At 37.4% G+C, this 24,690-nt stretch overlaps 1 protein-coding gene across 1 annotated transcript in view; it reads right to left on the reverse strand.

The window, feature by feature from the left end:
- The window catches only part of GTF2F2 (general transcription factor IIF subunit 2), a 70,327-nt gene that overhangs the window by 27,286 nt on the left and 18,351 nt on the right, over positions 1-24,690 (reverse strand). Inside the window, exons 4-5 of the mRNA XM_081815507.1 lie at positions 5,711-5,865; positions 2,455-2,554 (exon numbers count right to left, since the gene is read on the reverse strand). Of these exons, the coding sequence (XP_081671633.1) occupies positions 2,455-2,554; positions 5,711-5,865 (255 nt within the window). The remainder of the gene's footprint in view (positions 1-2,454; positions 2,555-5,710; positions 5,866-24,690) is intronic.

Here is a 24,690-nt window from a genome sequence, read left to right on the forward strand (position 1 = left end):
TATATATTCTACATACAGTTGACCCTTGAACAACACAGGTTTGCACTGTGTGGATTTTTTAAGTTTATTGCCCCAGCGTGTTTTTTTTTCAATAAACACAATACAATACTATAAATGTATTTTCTCTTCCTTGTAGAAGAGAATTATTTTTTAATAACATTTTATTTTCTCTAGCTTATTTTATTGTAAGAATATAGTATATAATGCATATAACATTTAAAATGTGTTAATTGATTGTTTATATTACCAGAAGGGCTTCCAATTAAGTTAAGTTTTTGGGGAGTCAAAAGTTATAACATGGATTTGACTGGGTGTGTAAGCGGGGGGGCCAGTGACCCAAACCCCCAAATTGTTCAAGGGTCAACTGTATATGTAAATTTATTTATGTGCCATAGGTGGGTGGAAAAGGTTTTGGGGGTAAATGCAAGGTGGGTTCTTTCTGATCAAATGCAGGGATATAGTTTTACAAATACATATGCTATTTTCCATGCCCTCTTTCAATTTTTGTAGAAATTTTTTTCCTTACGTTTATCCTAAACATTGTATTCAAAGAACCTCAACTGTTACAATGAAATACCAGGCTTTATATATTTCACCTGGTAAAACTGAAAACATTTCAACATTTAACGACTGAGCCACGCAGGCGCCCCGGATTTAAAATTTTTATAGAACGTCTTGATTATGTAACCTCTAAGTCATCCTCATTGAATTATGTTGATGTTTCTCAATCTTTTAATAAATCAAAGCCTCCTTCTGATAAAAATAACAAAAGCTTTATACTCTTTCTATAGTTGATATTATACTATAATAGTGAATATGTTTTTAAAAGCTATGCAGGTGCCTCCATTCATTCTGATCACACTCCCATAGTGGAAAAAATTCACAAAACATTCAAATAATGCAGTATGATAGATTATAGTCAATCTTTATTTTTATAAACAAAATCTTTTGAAAGATTACTATATGGCTCATTGCTAATAACTACATTAGTATAATGACTCACTGATGCCATGACAACCTTAACCTGCCACTTAATGTTAAAAAATCTCTAAAGTGGATGGTACAGCGTTACATCCTAACATGGAGTTCAGAATACAATGTATTTAAATTTGCTTTAGTAGTAAAAAGAAAATATAAAAACAGCCTAAAAATATGAGATTTGGAGTTCATCTTCTACATCTGCCAACTGGATATAGTGCGAGGATCACTAAGAATATGACTCTGGGGCGCCTGGGTGGCTCAGTTGGTTAAGCGACTGCCTTCGGCTCAGGTCATGATCCCAGGGTCCTGGGATCGAGTCCCGCATCGGGCTCCCCCTGCTCTGCGGGGAGCCTGCTTCTCCCTCTGCCTCTGCCTGCCACTCACCCTGCTTGTGCTCTCTCTCTCTGTCAAAATAAATAAATAAAATCTTTATAAATAAATAAATAAATAAATAAATAAATAAATAAAAGAATATGACTCTGATACTAGCTAATGCCAGCTTTGCTTGACCCAAGACAGATTTTCCTTTTGCCTCATCAATGGTGGGAGCAGCTCATCATGGCCCGGCACTAACACTCTTTCCTAGCTTTCTTACTTTTCTTATTCCAACAAAAAAGCTTTACTGCCCACTGTAACAATTCGACAATACATACTCACTATGATGATTCCAACAATTCAAAAAGACTTTATAAAGAAGAAAATTAGGATAAAATAATTCTAGCTCCTATCATCCAAAAATGTTATTTAATCTTAATTTTGGACATTTGTTTCCAATCTTTGCCTGTCTTAAACAACAGAGAGAAATGCTACTGTATATCTCAGAACAGTGCCTAGTGACCCTTAAATGCTACTGTATAACTCAGAACAGTGCCTAGCACAAAATATGTATATATGTGTGTATTGTATATTATAATATATGTAGTTATATGTAAGATATACTTCAATAAAAATGGTTTAAATACCTATACAGGCAGTCCTCACTTTGCATGGTAATGTGAGACCACAAAAATGCCTGTGAAAGTTGCAACTATGCAAAGCAATCTTAATAATCACTGGGAAAAATCACTATTTTTCCAGGAAAAATTACTATTGTTCCAGACTTATAAAATTTGTCAATACATTAAAAATCCCTAGCTATAAAGGTATGGAAAAATGAAAAAAAGTATTAAAACTAGTATTTATTAAGGACATCGTAATTTAAAACATTAAAAACACCAAAAAATGAAGTGTTTTATTTCTTTGAAAAATTTATCAAGAGTAGTTTGAACAGTGGTTGCCTTCTTCTCATTGTTTAACTTAGGATACAGAGTGAACTCTTCTCCATGCTTGGTAAATCATCAGATTCCTTACTTACTCTAGATAACTCAAGCATTTAATAGCAGGTGTGTGGCTAAGGTCCTTTTAAAACCGAAGAGTCTATGATACAGAAAAGAATAAAGATATAACAGAGTGAAAAAAGACATGAAGACTTACATTGTACTGATGATTAGCAACAGGTTTATAATTGGTTGTCACAACTTTGTCCAGTTGTTGTGATAACCTTACAGGTTTGGAAGATTCTTCTATTTGCAATCTGAAAAACAGAAGGCATTATTAACAAACTTATTTATTAGAGTGGAACCTGAAGAGTTATTCCTATAATTCTTCTTACTCAATACTTAACATATAAAAAGTAACCTCAAAAGCTCTACCAATCTTAATACTTCAAAAAAACACTGAATGTATATGACTATAATGCAGAAACCACAGCATAAGCTAAACATATAACTATCTCATTATAATTCTATGACTTGTTTCTAATCCTAGCCTACACAGTCAAGTCTTAATTACTAAAACCAACGAAGCTAACCAGCCTTAAATTTCTGGAAAAAAAAATTTGCATGTAAAAATGAATTATCTTAAATTATATGGTATAAACCTAATCAAGTTATTAATTTAAAATTCCATTCGCTTGATAAGAGATAAAGATAAAGATAATATGCTGACACTCAGGTCTAATGGTTTCTGTATTGGACAGCACAGATACAGAACATTTCCATCATCAAATAAACTTCTACTGGACAGCATTGGTATGGAACTATTGCAGACCTCCATCTAAATTAAAATATAACTCGGGGCGCTTGGGTGGCTCAGTTAAGTGGCTGCCTTCGGCTCAGGTCATGATCCTGGGGTCCTGGGATCGAGGCCCGCGTGGGGCTCCCTGCTCGGCGGGAAGTCTGCTTCTCCCTCTCCCACTCCCCCTGCTTGTGTTCCCTCTCTCACTCTCTAATAAATAAATAAAATCTTAAAAAAAAAAAAAATCAAAATATAACTCAAAATACCACCTCCAGGGAAAAGCCATAAACGTATTACTTTAAATTCTCTTGTTCAATAGAACAGGAACTAAAAATAATTTTCATTTAAAATTCCTTTAAAAAGCCCAACTTGCAGTATAAAAAGTACCTTTTTAAATTTTTTTAAATTTATTCATTTGAGAGAAAGAGAGAAAGCTCCTGTGAGGGCAGGAGCAAGGGGGAAAGGTCACTGGGAGAGGGAGAAGCAGACTCCCTGCTCAGCAGGGAGCCTGAAGGGGGGTTCGATCCTAGGACCCTGGGGATCATGACCTGAACTGAAGGCAGACACTTAACCGACTGAGTCACCCAGGCGCCCCAAAAAGTACCTGTTTTTATAACATTATTATTTTATTCCTTGCATGAAGCTAATTATCTATTTGCTTCTGCCTACTTTTAGGTACGTAACACCAAAATACTCAGAAGAATTTAGATATATAGCAACTGCTTTTTTAAATGTAAAAGTTATAAATACTATAGGTTTTGGTTTTACTGTGATCCCCAAATTCAGTATAGTCATTCCTGTGTTGAAACATATTTAAATTCTTCTAATTATTTATAAATCCGTAACATTTCAACATATGATGTTGACTGTAAGTATAAAATGATTATAAGTACTCTGGAAATGTCTTTAGAAACTTACTGTATATGTAACCATAAATCATACAGATAATGTTACTTTGCTTTTCATGAGCCAAATATACTTTCTGTGAACCATAAAGAAAGTACTAGCAAGAGGTCTTGAGGACATCTTGGGGATGTCCACCCAAAGATGGACTTGGACTTATACTCCTTCAGTGGTCTTTTAACTGTTCTTGGATGAAGCACAAGCTCCTTCATGACTTCATATCCCTCTGGAATCTAGTCCCTGCTTATCTCTCCAGCTTTATCCACCATTCTTCCACATCTGCTTCAGACTGCAGCTTTGCCATGACCAGATTTTAGTAGAAGCCTCTTGCTGGCAGTCATTCAGCAAATGTTTACTGGGTGCCTATCTCTGCCAGGCACCGGGTCAGAGGTTGGGAATGCAGCAATAAAGAAAAGACTTGCTTTAGTGGAAGACAAACATTAAACAAATGCTTATCTGTAACTAATAAACTGCAGAGCTAAAAAAGAGCAGGGGGTTGGTATTATGACAACTGACGGCATACTGCTATGAAGTAAACATTAACCCTGGTGTGTGCACTTCAGGATAAGCTGGAGCAGGACTGCCCATGCTTTTAACAGGTGGGGCGAAAAAATCAGGTGGAAATGACTCCTCCAAGCTGAGAAGACATCTCAAGGTGACTAAGAAAGAAACAAGTGAGTGAAGACAGGTGTAGGAATGTTTACAAAGGATTAGAACTAAGCATGTACAACTACAACTCCCTGAGGGGAAAAAAAAAATCAAGTGGCAGCCTGTTTCTGAATACCTCTTTGTGTTCTAATCTTAGCCCTATCCCCTACCAGAATCAGTTCTCAGGGATTTGGCCTTCTAAATGGTAAACTATCTGTTATGCTTCCACTAAATTATCTTCCCTGTTTCAATCATCGCACTCCATAATTTGATCTTATGAGACATTCAAGGAGGGAGGCATGTACTAGCTCCTTCCTCCCACATTAAATGATTGTTCCTATTACTTCACAATTTGAAAATTCCTTGGGGTTTCCGTTTATTTCGGTAAGTGCATTTTTATAAGCGGTAACTTATTCTTGTCATACTCTTACACTTGAATTCATCTGCAGGCACTGCATCCTGATTCAGATTCAGGTGGCATACTTTCATTTCAATTCTAGTGCAACAGCTCTAAAAGCCAATGCTGTCATCCATAGTGTCATGCCATTTTTATCCTCAAAGTAGCTCATCTTTTAAATTTAGAAAGGAAAACACTGAATTAACTTTTTAAAAAATAAAGAGCTCATATAAAAATGTAACCTTCGTATTATGGATTTAAAACATCAACTTCAAGAGTTTTGTTTTAACTAAAAGAGGATACCTTATGATTCAAAATTCAAAAGGTTAATCTTGGGGCTGAAAATTATGACATTTTTAAAGAACTAAATCTTTTTTTTTTTTTAAGATTTTATTTATTTATTTGACAGAGAGAGCACAAGCAGGGGGAACAGTAGAGGGAGAGGAAGAAGCAGGCCCCCGCTGAGCAAGGAGCCTGAAGCGGGGCTCGATCCCAGGACCCTGGGATCATGACCTAAGCCGAAGGCAGACGCTCAACCATCTGAGCCACCCAGGCGCCCCAAAAGAACTAAATCTTAAAATACTTTAATAAACTTTGAATAGTTTAAAATAGGTTGGCAGGGATCTTAACACAAATAAATTCATTTAACATTATCTCATGAAGTGTCAGAACAATTTGCAACTCCATTTCACCACTGAACAGTGTACTTAATTAAACATCACTTACCTCAACATGCCTTCAAAGTCAAAATAAGGTTTATCTGTGTTTGTGCAAAATAATAAAATTTTGAAATATTTGGTTTGTAAAGCTGAACAGCAAAGTACATATAGAGGTTGTAGGCTGGACTGAGAGCAATCTAAAAGTTTCACTGTCCAGACCATTTAAAAAAAATGTGTCTAAACTTTTTCAGAAAAAATTTTAAATATGGTGTTATTTTCAAGAAACCGTAACACAAAAATCATATCCTGTGATTATTTAGGTGCAGCCAAACACCTAAAAAACACCTAAAAAAAAAAAAAAGGTGTTTTACCTTTGTTTTATAAACCATTAAAAAAAAATACTTATGGGATGCCTGGGTGGCTCAGTCGGTTAAGTGTCTGCCTTCAGCTCAGGTCATGATCCCAGGGTCCTGGGGTAGAGTCCCACGTCAGAGTCCAGGCTCAGTGGGGAGCCTGCTTCTCCCTCTCCCACTCCCCCTGCTTGTGCTCTCTTTCTCTGACAAATAAATAAATAAAATCTTTAAAAAAAAATACTTAGTGCTAATTACTATCATCACTTCAGGACAATTTAGACTATACTTCCATCTCAGAAATTACTAGTCTTTCTGGAATTATTATCTAAAGAGCCAATTTTATCTCTTACTTCTTCCCATCAAAGAAAAAGCTCAAAGGCTATGTGACCTAAAAGCTGAAATACTAACAAAACAGTAACAAATTTATACAGACATTTAAAGAGCACTTACTATGTGCTGGAAACTGTGTTAAAAGTTTTACCTATATTATCTCAATCTCACTTTTTCCTTATCTCAATCCCACTTTTTCCTTATAGTAAGCAAAAAGAGAACCGGAACTCAGATCTTCCCCCCCCCCACCCCGCTTTTACCTCAAGTTTCAAGCAGTTAATCTATAAAGTCCTTAACAGCATATGGTCTCTTCTATACAGTCTCCTAAAAGGCCATATAGCAGAATCAAACCTCTAATTAAAATCTCATTGATATAAAAATTAGAAAAAACTCATTGCGTTTAGTTCAAAATAAGTAATTCTCCTTAACACCCATCAATCTGCCTACACCTAGCCCAATTACATACATACATACATACAGAAGGGCACACTTTCCTTTTCAACACTGAAAAAAAGATTCCTATTAAGTTAATGTCACGAGTCATTAGGCTACAATCATGGTCCATAATCACTCTTACCAAAATCACTTAAAGATCTTCTTCATTATACTTTATTAAGATTTATGTACTATACTGGGAATTTGATTTTTAAATTATTTAGGATATTTCAGAAATACAAAATCCATGTAAAAAAATAAAAGAATAGTAGCATAAGCATCTCCAAAATACTTTAAAGGATGAACACTGGTAAAATCTAACAAAAAGGGAAAAAGTCAAATTCTCTTGCTCAATATTGGCAGATTGCAGAAGAGAAGTCTACAAATTTTAGTCAATAGATCCTCCATTCACCTCCTTGGTAAGTACAGTGCATCCCATGTAAAAATAATTCAATAAATATTTGTTAAGCAAATGAACAAATGATACCACTATTGGACAATTAGATCACAAAGGAAAAGGGCAAAACCCATATTAAAAAATCCCACATTAATGCCTGACTTTATACATGCAGGCTATTTGCTTAAGCAGAAAACCCTAAGTCACACTGCCTTGACTAATCTGGTTATCAACTATAGAATTATACAACTACAAAAAAACACTGAACAACAAATGTTTCCACCAGCAACTGCCAATGTAGGAGTCATTTGTGTTACAGCTGCATTTGATTGCAATTTATGCTATTCTTAAAATGACAGGTTTCACAAAAGAATGTGTATTTTCTTAAGATTTTGATTTCATTTTTAAAGGGAAAAGTAAAGCAGTGAAAGAGGTAAACAGTGCCTCCAGGGGGGAGAAGGAGGCTGACATTTTGTAGGGTGAGAGAAAGAGAGGTCTCAAGGCAAGGAGAAGCAGGAACAGCAGTGGAGCAACGGAACTGCCTATGAGCGAGAGCACGTACAGTTGGTCCAAAGTCAGGTGACAAAAGAGAAGTTTCAGAAGAAAGCCCAGCTTGGGAGCAGGCAGACAGAAGGCTGGGAGAAAGGCCAGGTGTGGTAATTACAAGGTGCCCGTGGAGCTGATTTACTAATATGAAAGGTTCTGGTGACATCTAGTTTTAACACAGTCCACTAACAGGAAGTTTCAATGTTCTGAGACTAGGACAGGAGAGCTCCTTGAAGGAACTGTAACAGCAGCACACGTTTATCTATTAGAATGTGGATCTGAGTGGCAATGAGGAAATTTTACATCTTGCAATTGACGAGTAATTAAATTATATCCTTATCTGGCAGGGCAATTGGAAGGATTAAAGATAGCAAATATGAAATTAATTTAAGTGTCTCTTACAAATATTTATTAATTATTTATAAGCTTCATGAAAACAGGAACCTTGTTCATATCCCTAGGGCCTAGAATAGGCATGCAGTAGAACTGTGATGAGTAAATAAGAAAATAAAAGAGAAGAAAAGTTTTAGGCTGCATTCAATCGGAGAATGGCAATCTGGTCATCAAATCATAAGATTTGCAGCAATATATGCTAACATTTAGATTTGGCATTTGAGAGAAGAGACTGTAAAATATATTAAGGTTTAATTTTCACTCTGTAGGAAACAGACTCTCCATATCTACTTGCACTGCCTAATACAGTAGCCACTCGCACAATGCAGTTATTTAATTTAAATTAAATTAAAACTTAGCTCCTCAGGCACACCAACCACATTTTATATTGGACAAGACAGATAAAGAACATTTCTATCATTGCAGGAAGTTCAATCAGAGAATGACGAACCCAAAAATCTACAGGAACTTGTCAAGTAAAGTAGGAAGTACCAGTGAGAGATGGGGGCTGTGGTGAACTGGAAATGGAGCAAATGCTCCATCCCAAGTGTGCAATAAGTCCTTAGCACTTACTTGACTGTTAGTCCGTAGGAATACAGGCAGAGTATTACCAGATCTTCTAATTACTCAAGAAAATGCAGAGTCAGGTTGTGGTGTGAAAGCATTTATTTAAACACTGCCAAGTAATTCAATTTTTATAAAAGGCAAACCCCAACCCCCAAATAAAATTAACCCCTCAGTACCAAAAAACATATACCAGCTATACCAGGTCACTAGTTTGCAGCCCTGTGACCTTCTAGATCCCAGGAGTTTTGTTTGCTTTTTGTTTTAAGCAAAGCAGCAGCAAAGAATTAAAAATTATTACTAGAAGTAGGAAAGTCATGACAGAAGGTGTAATAACCACCTGCATCAAGACTCTAGTCTTGGGGCGCCTGGGTGGCTCAGTAGTTAAGCGTCTGCCTTTGGCTCAGGTCATGATTCCAGGGTCCTGGGATTGAGCCCCACATGGGGCTCCCTGCTCAGCGGGAAGCCTGCTTCTCCTTTTCCCACTCCCCCTGCTTGTGTTCCCTCTCTCTGTCAAATAAATAAATAAAATCTTTAACCACCCCCCCCACCCCAAACCAGCAATTCCCTCCAACTCCAATCCCATGTTCCTATCCTAAGGAGAATCCCTGAACTGGCTGATAGACTCTCCTAGATTGTTCTTTGGGGAGTGCATTCCAGCCAGTAATCAGACTAATAATCAAAAAATAGCTCCTAAACAATACAGAAATTAGACAGTTCTTTGGCTTTTATAAAACTAACAATTTCATATGATTCAACCTAACAGCTCCCACTAGATGAAAGACTTAACACTGAGTTGAATTCTTCTACAGGAGAATAGAACTCAAATTGCTAATTAAGTCCTATCATAATGGTGACTTGCCCATGATCATACAGTCTGTCAGAAGCAGGCGGAGAAGGGGTGATTCAAGATGCCTTGTCCAGTGCTCTTCACTTATATCATAATTACATCTTAAATATAATGAAATAATCCAGATGTCTCAAGTTGGTAAGCATATATATACTATCCCAATTTAAAATATTTATAGCTATTTGAGAAAATATACTATGTCCCAAAATACACCCATTACATTAGCTAGCAAGGTATTCAGAAGGGGCCTACACTCAGCAAGTGAATGATTGACACTTGGCCTCTGTTTCCTCCTAGATTCTTATAGAAACAACAGCCACTGACAAGTTTTGGGTACGTGTTGAGTAAGGTAAAATAAATGACACTTAGTGTAATGAAGACATTTTGTAAGGGTCTTGTTCCTGTTTTTGTAATTACTGCCTAATTTCTATTTTTCACTGGAACACTGTAAGACTGTCAATCTATTACCAAATTTTCACTGCTCCAGGAAGAGTGTGTCACCAGCATTTCAGAGAGTATCTATCTCTGCTAGCTAACCAACCCAAAATCCCCACTCAACAGTCCAAAATATAAATATCTTGCCTCCTGCCAAAACATCATCATTATCTTACATAGTTTCTCCTTTCTCTTATATTCTTTCCTTATGTAATATACTTATTATCTCGAACTTGAAGGCACGTTCGTTCAGTGGATACCTTTACCCAAAGCAGTGGCATTACTTCTAAGTCACTGGGGCTCTGGGTGCATGCAAGTACAGCAGACACCCACATTGGAGGAAGGGGGCCAGGAAGACAGCACACACAACAACAAGTTCTTATGAGTCTAGAAAACAACAGGATGTCTAAGGTATGCAGTGCCTGAAGGTTTTGTTCAAATAATTATCAATTTTGGTCACCTGAAACTTATCCGTGATAATTTTTTTTTCCTTAGTCCAAGTCAGGCATGCTTTTTTATACCATCTCATTAAAGCAAATTTCTTTTGACCTTGGAAAGTTTGGATTCCAATTTAAGTGTGTGTGTGATGGGGAAAGGGAAGAAGGAGAGGGGCAGGCAGAAAGGAAAGAGGGGGCAGAAAGAAGGGATGGCATTTACTGGAAGAAACCCTTTGCTGCTTATGCTTTTCCTGTTAATCAGATACTCTAGTCACTATTTTAGTATAGGCATAAAGTAGAAATACATGAGAGGAAAAAAAAGGTTACCTAATCAGGGACCATTTATTACTTCTCAATACATGACCAGCTAGCTATTCTTCCTATGCTAGAAATGAAATTATCCTAAACTCCAATGGATGATGAATGACAAAAATACTTAAATTTCATTCTTTAAGAAGTTTTCATTTTATTTCCCTTCTCCAAATTCCAGTCAAAGTAAAAAGCCTAAATAACTTGGTATAGTTCCCAGGGGTGTGGGCGAAAGCTTATCTATCAAAAGGACCACTAATATTTATAATACAATATATAAAAGAGCAACGAAGAACTACCTTTTGTATTCAGATTCATGCCAATATTCTGCATTTAAAAAATCAGAGATTAAAAGCAAACCTATGGCATACTGCAAGACCTTGAACAATGCTTAGTCTAGAAAGAATGTACCATACCATGCATGATATGGCAGGGTCTGAAACCAGACTAGTCTGAAGTTCCAGTCCTACCACCAGGGATGACCTCAGACAAGTTAGTCAACCTCTTTAACACTTCGGTGTCCTCATGGGAAAAACCGAGGATTATAAGAACAGAAATAAGGGAGATGATCTTCTTTTTTTTTTTTTAAGATTTTATTTATTTGACAGAGAGAAACACAGCGAGAGAGGGAACACAAGCAGAGGGAGGGGGAGAGGGAGAAGCAGGCTTCCCGCCGAGCAGAGAGCGCGATGCGGGGCTCGATCCCAGGACCCTGGGATCATGACCTGAGCCGAAGGCAGACGCTTAACGACTGAGCCACCCAGGCGCCCCGGGAGATGATCTTTATAAAACCCTGTCCCTTAGTGTATATTCAGTACACTGTAGCTATTATTATAATTATTATTCCTCAAGTAGCCACACTGAACAGAAATGTATGGGAGTTATTTGAAAACAACTTTTAATAATTATCTGGTTTACCAAATGGATTTTAAAATCAAGACTTATGAAACCTGTGTCTATCCTTTATTCTAACAGGGGAAATTTGGCTACATCAGATTAAAAGCACTTTCTCTGATCTCCTCTGATGTTTTCAAGGATAAGAAAATTTCTTCCTAAATGCCATTCGGCATCAGGTAAAACATGTAATGCTCACAGAAGTGCTAATTTTAACTAATTATAACTTAACTGCAGCACCAAAAGACATAAAAATATGGTAGCTTACAGTTTTGGGTAACTATACATCTGATTTGAAAAATTCACTAAATTATTAGATTAGTCAAATATTTTTGGATTTAATCTTCAGGGCACTCAAATAAATGTCTCATATATGACTTTCACCCAGTAGTGACTAGAACATGTACCTAAGTAGAAAACTACATTTGAGCAGAACATCTCTTTAAGTTATACAGATAACTCATAGCCATTTTTAAACAGTCTCAAAAATTATCTTTCCCCGGGCGCCTGGGTGGCTCAGTTGGTTAAGCGACTGCCTTCGGCTCAGGTCATGATCCTGGAGTCCCGGGATCGAGTCCCGCATCGGGCTCCCTGCTCAGTGAGGAGCCTGCTTCTCCCTCTGACCCTCCCCCTCTCATGCTCTCTCTATCTCATTCTCTCTCTCTCAAATAAATAAATAAAATCTTAAAAAAAAAAAAAAGACCCTTTCTAAAAAAAAAAAAAATTATCTTTCCCCATCTTACTCATCATATTAAATGTGATTCAAGAAGGTTTTCTAATTTTCTTCCCAGAGGACAGGGCCACCTTTAGAAAAACTGCACAAGGGGTACAACTGCATGGAGTAACGATTTTATTCCTCTCCTTCCTTTACCATCAGTGTCTATTTTACTTTGGCTAGTGTCCCTGTTTTTTACTTCCTTGACCTTTTTAGCTGATTTTCTCTAGATTTTTTATCTAGCTCTGGATTATTTCATATACATTATTTTACCTTGATGACCAAATAGGCTAATGCCTCAGGAACACGAAACAATAACACTTAGGCCCCTTTCCACCCTGTAATCTCTAAGGATTAGTTTAGATTTTTGTATCCTAAAGGATTCTTTGCCCAACGCTTAACTACACTGACTGTCATAAACTTTTGTGTATGCAGTGGTTAACTTAGCTCTTAGAAATCTTCTTGACATCACCATTTTACTCAAGCAACTCAGGTTTCACTATCCATTTCTTCTCCCAGATTACTTTCATAAATAGAAACTGAGTTTTCCCTAAGTAATAATTCTAGAGGCTCGTGCTGCTTAAACTCTCCCACCCAGCTAAGTAACAGGCTCCAGCCTTCTGCTTCCTTGCGGATTCCCCACGTACAAGAGTCCACGGACTCCCACAATGACGTATGACTCAGAGGACTGACTGGATGAGAGAACTGCAGGCCAAGCAGTCACTGTGGCAGTTCAATGTGATATACTGGGACTGCCAAGCCCCTGAATATTCTCGAATCACATCATACATATCTTGATTGAAAATACTTAAAAATATATATATTTTTAAAGATTTTATTTATTTATTTGACAGGGAGAGACACAGCGAGAGAGGGAACACAAGCAGAGGGAGAGGGGGAGGCAGAGGGAGAAGCAGGCTTCCTGTTGAGTAGGGAGCCTGATGCGGGGCTCGATCCCAGGACGCCAGGATCACGACCTGAGCTGAAGGCAGACGCTTAACAACTAAGCCACCCAGATGCCCCGAAAATACTTAAAAATATTTAATCAATAGGATGTGAAAGCTTTTTCTTTCCATCGAAGATTGAGATGTATTCATTAATTTAAGGCTGCAATTTGATTTTAAGAGCTTCAAGCCTCACACAGGTTTTACCTTTGTGGATAAAATTCTTTCAAAACTAGAAGAGAAATTGCTAGAAATTACCATTAATGTAATAACATTAACTCAGTTTCACAACAGAAACACTAATGCTTATATGTTCACCATTTTGAGAAAGTGCTCAGAGTAATTATTACACTAAGATTTTCTATTTTCATAATTTTATCTGTTCATGTTGCCAGCCCTCTCAATAGGCATTCAACTCCAACTACTTTTTTGGAAGCTCCCAAAACTGTTTATCCATTGACTGATAAATAGGTTTCTGATTTGCTATTGTTTGGTGGGGTATTATACAACACAGACATAAAGTTACCTGGCTATCAAGCAAATTTTCTTTTATATAAAGCCTATGGATAGATTTATTAAGAACTGAATATATCATTTTGAATATAATATAAATTCTTTTTCTTGCTATTAGTAGAGGGAAGAAGGCATTATAGAAATGTTTTAATCTGGGTTTTCTAAATATATAAAATACTACTATCTGGTTCAATTCAAACCTAGGATTTTTAACAGCTGGTAGTTCAAAGTACAAAGACAACAAACTTGGCATACAGGGAAAGGGTTTCTAAACGACATGACGGTGAAAACAGTCCTGATGCTTTACGGATTTAGATTGTTATTTTATTTGCATTGTTAGCTCTACTTGAAAGCAGCTTCATCTTTTAGTCATTCATTTTATAGCCTGTAATTCCTACAAGATGTTAGGGATATCAGACTATTCTTCATGGAGCTCTGGTTAGTCACAGAATGACTACTATTAGAGCCCAAAACAAATGTATCAAAATGTTTTCCACATCATCAACACGCATGGATGGTACAAATTATTAGATACGCTACTTGGCCATGATGCATATTTGAAAGTGATGAACAAAATTCACTTCATTTTGCTAAGCTTTTGATATGATAATCTGGGTCATTTATCTTTGTAAACGTCACTTTGGTAGACATCTTTGATGAGGCCAAACACCAGTAAGATGAGGATGAGGATGAATACCAGTAAGAAAGCATAAACTCCTATGTTATTTTTTCCAGTTGTGGTAATGGTTTTATACCAAGCTCTTTCCCCCAGTTCCCTCTAGTATTGCTAGCTGAAAGCTAGCTGTGTCCATGGAACAGTCCAAGGTAATACACTCAAATGGCAACGGACCCTATGACTTTGGTCTCTCAGCACTATCCATTCAACTGTGGAACAGATGAAAAAATCGGTACGTATGTATGTATGTATCTGTACATATATATTTGGATGAACACATTCTAAAAACACACCCATGTTATGTTTCTCCAAGTTCAATATTTAGAGCCAAGAAAGAAATTAATAGGATTTGAGCTTGCTGTATTTTTATACAAATCAAAATGAGAATATAGATGACTAAAGGGAAGTAGGCGTCTGTGGGTTTAATTCATACACAAGGTAGGGGTTAAAGTATGGAATATGTTCGATAAAAGCAATTTAGATGTGAAATGAACCTGGTGGTTTAAAGGAGCCTTTACATATTTTATAACAGATGGTACGGCAACAATCTTTATATCATTTAAGATTAGATCTGATTCTTAAAACTGTGAACTCTATTACCACGAACAGGCTATCCTATCTTCTCCAAATAAAGTATATTATAGAATATGTATTTTCTGTAAGGTACATGTTCACATTATGTGAAATCTGAAGGAGACACATTTTAAAAATGAAAATAAATTTATGTAACTGTTATTTTAAGTAGTGAGTAAAGGAACTTAAAGTGAGTGTGTAGAAGGGGAAATGAGTGAGGTAATGTAGTTCGAAGAGGCTGACCTAATAGAAATTAGACAATAAAAGATTGGAAAAATGACTGTGACAAGAAGTACTTCCCAATTTTCATATTTGTTTTACTATAAATTGAAGGCTTATAACCCGAAATCTTTAAAATAGTTTAAAGCTAAGCACCCAAGATTATCAAGCAGCCCCAACTGCTCACCTTCTGATCAATTTCTTTGACTCCTAAAAATATGCAGGCTAGGGATTAAATAAGCTGCTCATGGTGACAGAAGCAATGTTTCTCTAGCCAGCCATTGTGATATATACTGCAAGTATGAATCATTCTTCCAAATTAAAATTTCTATGATCCTATGACTACGTGATGGGTGCTAAGAGAATATACCAGTGGGATCAAACAACTTCTTTTCAGCACATTTAAAAATTCCATTCTGCAAAATTCCAGTTGCCTCGGAGTAGAAATCAGAATTATTAGCAGCATATCATGTCAAACTGTAGGGAGCTACCCAGGCGTACGCCAACCAAGACACTGTTGCTATGGTGACTAAGCAAATATAGCAAATGGCTACTTCATTAGTGACTCCATGCAAAGTATAAATGCTGGAATAATAGATGGGAAATGTCTAACAGGGTGTGGCCACAAACGTGTGCTGAGATTCAGAAAGACTTTTTTAAAAGATAAGGTGGATTTCAATATGCTATTTTAGCAACCTTCGAAAAATTAAGAAGAGAGATTCTGGTGCTAATTAAAACCAAATCAAGCCGGTGGGGGGGGGGGAAGATTACAGAAGGAGTGATAAGGCTCAAGGGAGAATGCTCCATTTTGGACCAGCTGCTGTGATACTGATATTGATATTAGAGACTGTAAGTCATTTAGACTGTCCTTTAGGACAGCAAAGAGAGAAGGAAGGACTTCCTATCGATTCACTGCTTCAGACTTTCCACTGTGAATGGGGTTTCAGGCCATATGGTCTCATTTTCTCTCCATCAAGAGGATGAATAGAGGGGTTGAAAGAAGAATTCTGCTCATGTTTCAACTTTGAAGAATTCAAACTTTACATTCAAGAATGATAATGAAAGCTAGATACAAACTTCTGTGGTACAGTGACAAAAGATCAATGCTAGAATTAGACTTCTCTCAAAGAAGTTAAATTTATCTAACACTCCATATACTCTTGCTCCAACCTCATAAAATCAAAGGCTAGAAACTAAAAAAACCCCAAATGCTGCCTTCTCCTCATACATTTACACTGCGACTAAGAACTTGTAGCTGACACAAACCATATAGGAACTAACCAAAGTTATGCTTAAGTTTTAGTATCTACTTAATGTTATTAATTACATAAATATGTTAATATTGTTATAAAAATGTCAGTTATGTTACTGTTATGTTACATAATTATGTTATATAAATGATGCTAGTTATTTTGATGACACACTGCCACAACAAAGTCCTAGTTCAAAGTAAAGTATTATAAGACATGTAGCTAGTTGTGTATAGCATATTGTTATGGAACAATTATAGCAGTTCAAGATGCACAAGGATCCTGGCAATACTGGCTCCAGTTAGTTGTTTTTTGTGTGTGTGTGTGTTTTTTTTTTGGCAAAACTACCATTATAAGAAGAAAGACTAGCAATATACAAAAGTGTTTGACTTCTATTAAATATTAAATGCTATGCTTGTTTTTGTCCTTGTTTTGATCAGTATAAACATCAGAGTGTTAAAAGTCATACTTACTATAAGCACCTCAATTTATCCAATCCCAAATTCCTGTTAGGATCTTTTAACACACTATAACCACAAAAGACTCTTCTCTTACTTCCTACCTGAATGGTTTGCTTATCAGCATTGGTTAAGACATACAAATTCTTACTGGAATTACCTTTCCTACCATACTAAGGTACCCAACCACACACACATTGCCATTATTAAATTTTACTCCAATTTCTCATGTAGCTATCTTGCTTGTCAAATTGAAAGTTGTTTGTTTGGGGGGGGGGGCAGCTAGCCTGTATCCCACACACCTTTCTTTGTACAGTTCAGAATCCTACCTAATTAGGTGTTCTTTTTCTAAAATAAGAGATGACCAAAAAAATTCCATACATCACTATGTTTGCCCTTTTGACCAGGTTCCTTTCCACCAATAGCTCTCGAACATCTTCTCACCTTCAACATTCTGATGTTAACACATAAATCTCTTTCTCACCCCTCCTTCATTCTTCCTCACACTGGATTAATAAACAGTATCTCCAACTTCTGCTAAATATGTATGTTTACACTATCTTCTCACCAGCCACCTTCCAACCCCAACAAAAGCCTCTATTTCAAAGTGATATCACATCCCTATCATCTCTCAACAGACTGTGAGAGGCAAGTCACCCTGTATCCTACAAGTGCCTGCTCTTAACTAACGGAGAAGACAAACATACAGAGAGGTAAATAACAGTGTACAGTAAAAGCTAGAGTAAAGTACATGGGGAAGATAGGGCAATTGCCTGGAGGAGCAAGGAAAGGCTTTTCTGGGGAGGTGAAGGCCTAGCTAGGAGTTTGTTGTACAAAGTGGGGCAGTTTGAGGGGCAGAAAAGAAGGTGGCAAATTCCAAGAATGGAGAGGATGTGAGAGGGAGGAAGAGTGGGAGGGAGAAGGAGGAGGAAAGGTGGAAGGGGGATAATGAGGGAGAGGAGGGAGGAAGAAGAGGTGAAAAATAAGTGGTAAAAAGATGGTTAGGTCAGGCTATAGCTCTCTTATGCCAAACTAAGCTATTAGGAGTCAGCTGTCAAAACTGGGGAATTATGGGAAAGGGCTCACTTTAAAATGAAAACTAACTCTGACCACAAAAAGGAGAATGAACCAGGGTAAGGAGAGACTGGTGTCAGGGAGAACAATAAACAAGGGATAAAGAGAAGCTACACAGTACCCGGTACCAGTGAGTGGAAGGGCAGAATGGTATGTGCGTATGGTAAGTGTACCTCTGATGCTGAATTCCAGAGGGTTCTGGAGACCTAATACAAGCCAGACCCAGAACCAGGTACTGTGAAAGAAACCAACATGAAAAAGCTACAAGCTGGTGGAGTGGGCAAGACAAATACCAGAACACAAGAGCTTCTTGAACTTCTAAGGATTCTTCACCATTCCCGGAATGTGCCACCTTCTTTTCTATCCTTCATTCCCAGTGTACTTGGCAAACTCCTCCCTGGGCCATCACCTCCCAAGCAAAGCAGCCCCTTACTGCCTACGTGGTTGCTCTATTTCCCTCATCCTTCACTCATTTCTCTCTCCAGCAGCTCTCACTGGACCACAGTACTCCCACAGCCACCTAAAGCCAGTGCTGCAAGCGTCGTGTTCAAGAAGGAAAACAATTCAATATGTTACTCAATTACCGTCCATCGAAGACATTCAGAGTGTCTATTACCTGCCAGGTACTATGTTAACTACTGATCTACACTCCTTTCAAAGCCCACTAGCAAAAACTATAATAGAAATCCTCAATGAAAGCAAAAAAAGGCAAGACTATCAGAGAGGAAACCTAACTCAAGCGAAAGTTTTGTGATATTTTAACACAGTTTTACTGAGGTATAACCGATTTAAAGGAAGCTGATCTCTACTGTGTACAATTTGGTAAGTTTTTACATATGCCTTGCAACCATGTGACACTTGTTTTAGAAAAACTGCCCAGCCTTATAACCTAGGTTCCTCAATGCTCAACTTTGTTTTTTCCATGGAAGAGTTTTAATAAACCCAAACTGACTATTTTTTTTTAAAGTTATTGTGTGTCTCTGATCAATAAGCTCAGGAACTTAAGGACACATAAGTTTTATTTCATACTTTTAATAGGATAACAACTATAGATATGTACATTTATATAATACTTTTCTAAATTTCATATGCTAATTAAGTACTTTTTAAATATCTGGATACATCTGCAAACAATACAATTATGTACTTTAAAAAAAAGAAAATGATAGATTAGAAACAGTGCAAATATACAAGAGTAGCCTTCCTATATTCCAGCTACATTTTTTTGAGAAAAAGCATTTGCCGTAGCAACAAAAATATACACAGGGCAACCCTTGCCAAAAATGTCCAACCTTCTAAGAAGAAAACTACAAATTATTATCAAAATATATAAAAGAAGACTTGAATAAATGGAAGAAGACAACTGTGTTTTCGAACGGGAAGATTAACTATGCTAAGAAGCTGATTCTTCCCAAATAACAGGTTTAAAATAAAAAAGGATTTACTGGAAATGGACATGAAAGAACAAATGGGTAAGAAGAATTAAGAAAAAAAATTTTTTTGAAGATTTTATTTATTTACTTGAGAGAGAGACAAGGAGAGACAGTGAGAGAGTACAAGCAGGGAGGAGAGGTAGAAGCAGGCTCCCTGCTGAGCAAGGAGCCCCATGGGGAACTTGATCCCAGGACCCCAAGTTCATGACCTGAGCTGAAGGCAGATACTTAACCGACTGAGTCACCCAGGCGTCCCAAATTAAGAAAAAATTTTAAAGGAATAATAGTGCAGTTCATAATATTCTAGGCATTAACATACACTATTAAGCCACAATAATTAAAATGGCACCTTTCTGATATAAAACTAGAACAATGAAGTAGAAACAGACTCTAGGATGTGTAAGAATGAAGTTTATGATAAGGTGGTATCACAAACCTCTGAAGAAGGGAGAGTTATTCAAATAAAGAGCTCAGCAGAGGAAAGACTCCACCCTCTAGGATATGCTGATAGGGAAGGTATCAAAAAGAAAGGTAGGCTCAAGAGACATCTATAGTGAAATAGTAACCAACAGTATACTTTTAGACCTATGGTAACACCATGACATACACTCTCGAATTTATTTTGGATTAGGTAATGCAGTCACATGGTATAAAATGTGTAAGGTACAAAAGCATACAGGATTAAAAATAAGTCTCCCCCAGACATCTAGATCTTTCTCCCCGGAGGCAACGACTGACAAGGATTTCTTGTGCATTCAATGACATTTCATTTTTTTTTTTTTTTAATTTTTATTTATTTATTGAGAGAGATAGTGATAGAGAGAGAGCATGAGAGGGGGAGAGTCAGAGGGAGAGGCAGACTCCCCGCTGAGCAGGGAGCCCGATGCGGGACTCGATCCCGGGACTCCAGGATCATGACCTGAGCCGAAGGCAGTCGCTTAACCAACTGAGCCACCCAGGCGCCCCCAGTGACATTTCATTTTTAAAGAAGTTGTTGGGAGGAAATGTTTTGCCTTTGCTGTAGCTGTCAAATATCCGTGGTCTTTGGGAGACAGCCTGCCATAGGGCAATGTTATTCTTATGGAAAAGATTAATTTGTTGGTGGGTTATTTAAGAGATAAGAAATTACCATGCTTAGATTTAATCATAGTTTCCAGTCATTTCATCTCAACATAAAGGTAATAAGTAGAAACATAAGCCAATGATTTAAAAAATACTTTTGAGATAGTTTACAGATGAAATAGCAATCAGGTTAAATACAGCATTATATTGTTTGTGTCCATATGTTATTTGAAAACTGTACTCCCTGTTAGGAATTCCTCATCTGCGAGACCAGAATTTCTCAAAATGTGGTCGGAGGACCATTACCTCAGAATCATCAGGTTGCCCGTTAACTGCTTATTTCTAGTCCCAACTCAAGACCTATTGAGTCAAAAACTCTGGGGCCTTGGCCCAACATTTTTAATGAAGTTCTCAGGTGATCTGTATACACATGTTAAAGTTTAAGTAAGACCAGGTACTATTTAAAATCATAACTACAGAAACCCTGTCTTTCTTATTCATCGTAGGCATAGTACCTAGCACAATGCCTGACAAAGAAGGTATGACAGAATATATGTTGAAGGTTTAATGAATGTACACTGGGACTGACTGTATAATATATTGCTATGCTGTTAACACTCGACTGATTTTTAAACTGTACGCTTCACCTGTGACCGAAACTTGAATAAAGAGCAGAGAAATAAGCTTTGGCAATTAACACCTTAATAAAGTTCATTTAGTTGCATGACTCAGTTTCACAGCAAAGCACCTGGAAAGATGTCAGGGAATTTAATTAGCAATACTTGATTATATATCTGAGTTTCAGATAGATGCTACAAGTGTATCATGTTAACAAAGACGAGTGACCCAAAGGAAAGGTCCCAAAATGAGATATTCTACATATTTTCTATTTATTAAGTAGTGACATCTGCCCTAACAAGAACTAGGAAAGATGCAAAAAAGAACATCTGAGCAACCAAAACAGATGTCACAAGGCCAAGCATGACAGCTCTGGGCTCTTGACTCAGAGTCAAGCCCATTAGACCTTCACTCAGAGTCTATTCAGTCTACTTTTGCACACATTATTCATTTTAATAGAATTTTAAAACTGGTTTCCTGGCTCACAGGAAATTAAAAACACTAAATCAGAATGGAGAGAGGGGCTGCAACAGATAGTAACAGCATTAACATGACAAAATGAGAGCTGCTAAGAGGGGAGTGAAGAATATATATAAAACAAGCAAAAGAACTCACAAAGCGTAATACTTTGTGGTCATCTTGTGAAAGGGTAAATAATCCCACTCCTTTTGACAGGATCTGAAGGCATCTACTATAGAACTCAAAACAGGTGTTCAAAAGAAAAACGAAGTTAAACAGAAGGCTAAATTACATTCCCAATAGACTTTGTATATGAGGTATGGATGTAGGTATAATATGTAACATATTTCAGAAAGATTTTCATTCATTAAAGTTAATCAAAAATTGTTTAAAGTGGGGCACCCTGGGTGGTACAGTTGGTTAAGCATCCGACTCTTGATCTCAGGTTATGATCCCAAGGTCGTGAGATCGAGCCTTGCGTCAGGCCCCATGTTCAGTGCAGAGTCTGCTTGAGATTCTCCCTTTATCCCTCCCCACTAATGCTCTCTCTCTCTCTCTCCTTCTCTTCAAATAAATAAATCTTTTTAAAAAATTGTTTAAAGCCACAAACTTTTCAAAAGAATGGAGTAGTAGCTATTTGGAAAACTCAACTATTAGAAGCAACTCATTCCTCTAGCATTCCAGGAAGAAAAAAGAGCAAACTAACAAGAGACAATTTTCAAAACAATATGTTCTTGAAAAAAATAATTTCAGTTACCCCTTTGTTGGTATATTAGCAATATTCTTATTTTCTATATTCAGGGGACTATATAGCACAGTACACTGTCATTTAGTCACCATTTAGAATCCACGTGGGGACTATTTCTAGAAAAGTCATGGTGCTCTATTTTATAAATTATGTTCATCTTGAAAGATAATTTTTTTAAAAGATTTTATTTATTTATTTGACAGAGAGAGAGACAGTGAGAGAGGGAACACAAGCAGGGGGAGTGGGAGAGGGATAAGCAGGCTTTCTGCTGAGCGGGGAGCCTGATGCGGGGCTTGATCCCAGGACCCTGGGATCATGACCTGAGCCGAAGGCAGACGCTTAACGACTGAGCCACCCAGGCGCCCCGAAAGATAATTTTTTTTATGAAAAAGGGGTATCTAAAGTATACAGTGTAAAAAACAGTGCTACTGAACGGCCCTAAAGAGAACACAAATAGAAGTATAAGCTTCTTGTAATTTAATGAGCTGCAATAAAATGCCATATGGCACTCAATGTAATTATGTGGTAAGTATTGCAAATTCTGTGAGCAATAGCATTTGGCCGTCACCACACCCACCCTCTCCAAAACTGTTGTGTGTACCAGACAGTACTGGTAAACAACAGATTTGTAAATTAATTTTACAATATTTCATATTCATGTTAGCCTCAAAAAATTTATGTGTTTCTCCTATAACAAGTGAATTATTTTGGTTATGTGTTAAAGTTTTAAAAGCTAGAAGATCAAGTATAGTTCATGAAGCAGACTGAGTAATTTTTTCTTTTTAAAACTACACAGAATGCTACATATCGAAGAACAAATTATCTACAAAGAGCAACTCAAGGGCAGGAAAAATGTCTTACTCACTTTTTGTTTCTGAGTGTGTGGTACATAATAGGTGCTCAGTGGTTACTGAATGAATGGATTTATAGGCATTTGTGAAGCTCTGGGCTGTGAAACCTTTGGTATTATGGTGTATTATGGTGTAAAATATTGATTGGGAGGGGAGAGGAACTCTGCTTACTCTTTAGTATTAACTTCAGTTTCAGTGGGCAATAGCATCTTGATTGTCCAAGCTACAATACATGTAAGTATGTGTCATTCCAGAAGTATGCCGTTTTAAAGAGAAAATAATTTGGTATTTTAAAATTAACCTTGGAATATTTGTAAATTAAATATAAGTAATTCAATTTTATAAGAATTCAACAAATAAAAGATTATTAGAATCTAACAAAGGAAAAATAAACCCGTCACTCATCAGATAAATCTCCAAAATAGAAGAGGCTAAAAGGATTATGAAAAACATTTATTCATGAAACAACCATGCTAGGTGACAGGAATACAGTCAATAAGTAATAATTAATGAATAATAAAGATAGTGCCACGCAGTAATAAATGCTAAAAATACAATAAAACTGAGTCACGGCATGCCAAGTAACTAGGCCGTGGTGGTGGGTGGGGAGACGGCCCTACTATTTCACCTAGGAGTGGTCAGGAGAGGCCCATCTGAGGAGGTGACATATGACCTGAGAACTACCTCATGGAAAGGAGGCTAAGATCTGGTGAAAGACTTGTACTTAGACTGAAAGAGGAGCCCAGAGATGGGGCTGCTCTTGTTCCGAGGGACCAAAAAGGGGCCATTTTGGCTGCTGTCTAGTGAATGAGAACAGGAGTGTGGTGGGAGAAGAGGATGAAGAAGCCTCAGGGTCAGAGCGCACACAGTTCAGATCCTGTAAATTCTCAGTAGGGAAGGGGTATGAGCTCATCTATGCTGATGACCGCTGTGTGAAGAATGGCCCATAGGGGGATGCAGGGAGCCACCAGTTAGGAGCGACTGCGGTAGCAGAGCCTGGGGGAGGGGCAGGAGCAGTCTACAGCGCACTGGGCCCACACCCTGAAGGGTCTTACACTTGATCTGATGCAATGCGGTCACTGTTTTGAGATTCTTAATCTATTAATAAGGGACTGTGGAATTTTGTTTTGCACCAGGCCCTACAAATTATGTAGTTGGTCCCAAATTTAGGTGAGTGAAGACGGCAGCTTCGACTTGTGTAGTAGTGGCAGTGATAAGTAGGTCAGCATGTGTAGCGTGGCAACAGCTGACAGAACTGGAACATGGACTGGATGTGTCTTGTCAGGAAAAGTGGAATCATGGATAATTCCTAGGTTGTTTTTATACCTGAGTAACTGAGTGGAAATGGAGAAGACTGGAGAAAGAACCGCATTAGGGGTGGGAAGGTGGGTAACAACCAAGAATTCAATTTCAGCAATGTTAAGAGGCCTGTGAGAAATCCAAGGGGAGCTTTCAAGTGAATGGTCGTAAATATATGGGTATGAAGGTCCCAAGAGAGGTCTGAGCTGGAG

The sequence above is a fragment of the Leptonychotes weddellii genome, chromosome 3 (assembly GCF_054177405.1).
Source record: "Leptonychotes weddellii isolate Sample4059 chromosome 3, ASM5417740v2, whole genome shotgun sequence".
In the NCBI taxonomy this organism is placed as follows: Eukaryota; Metazoa; Chordata; class Mammalia; order Carnivora; family Phocidae; genus Leptonychotes; species Leptonychotes weddellii.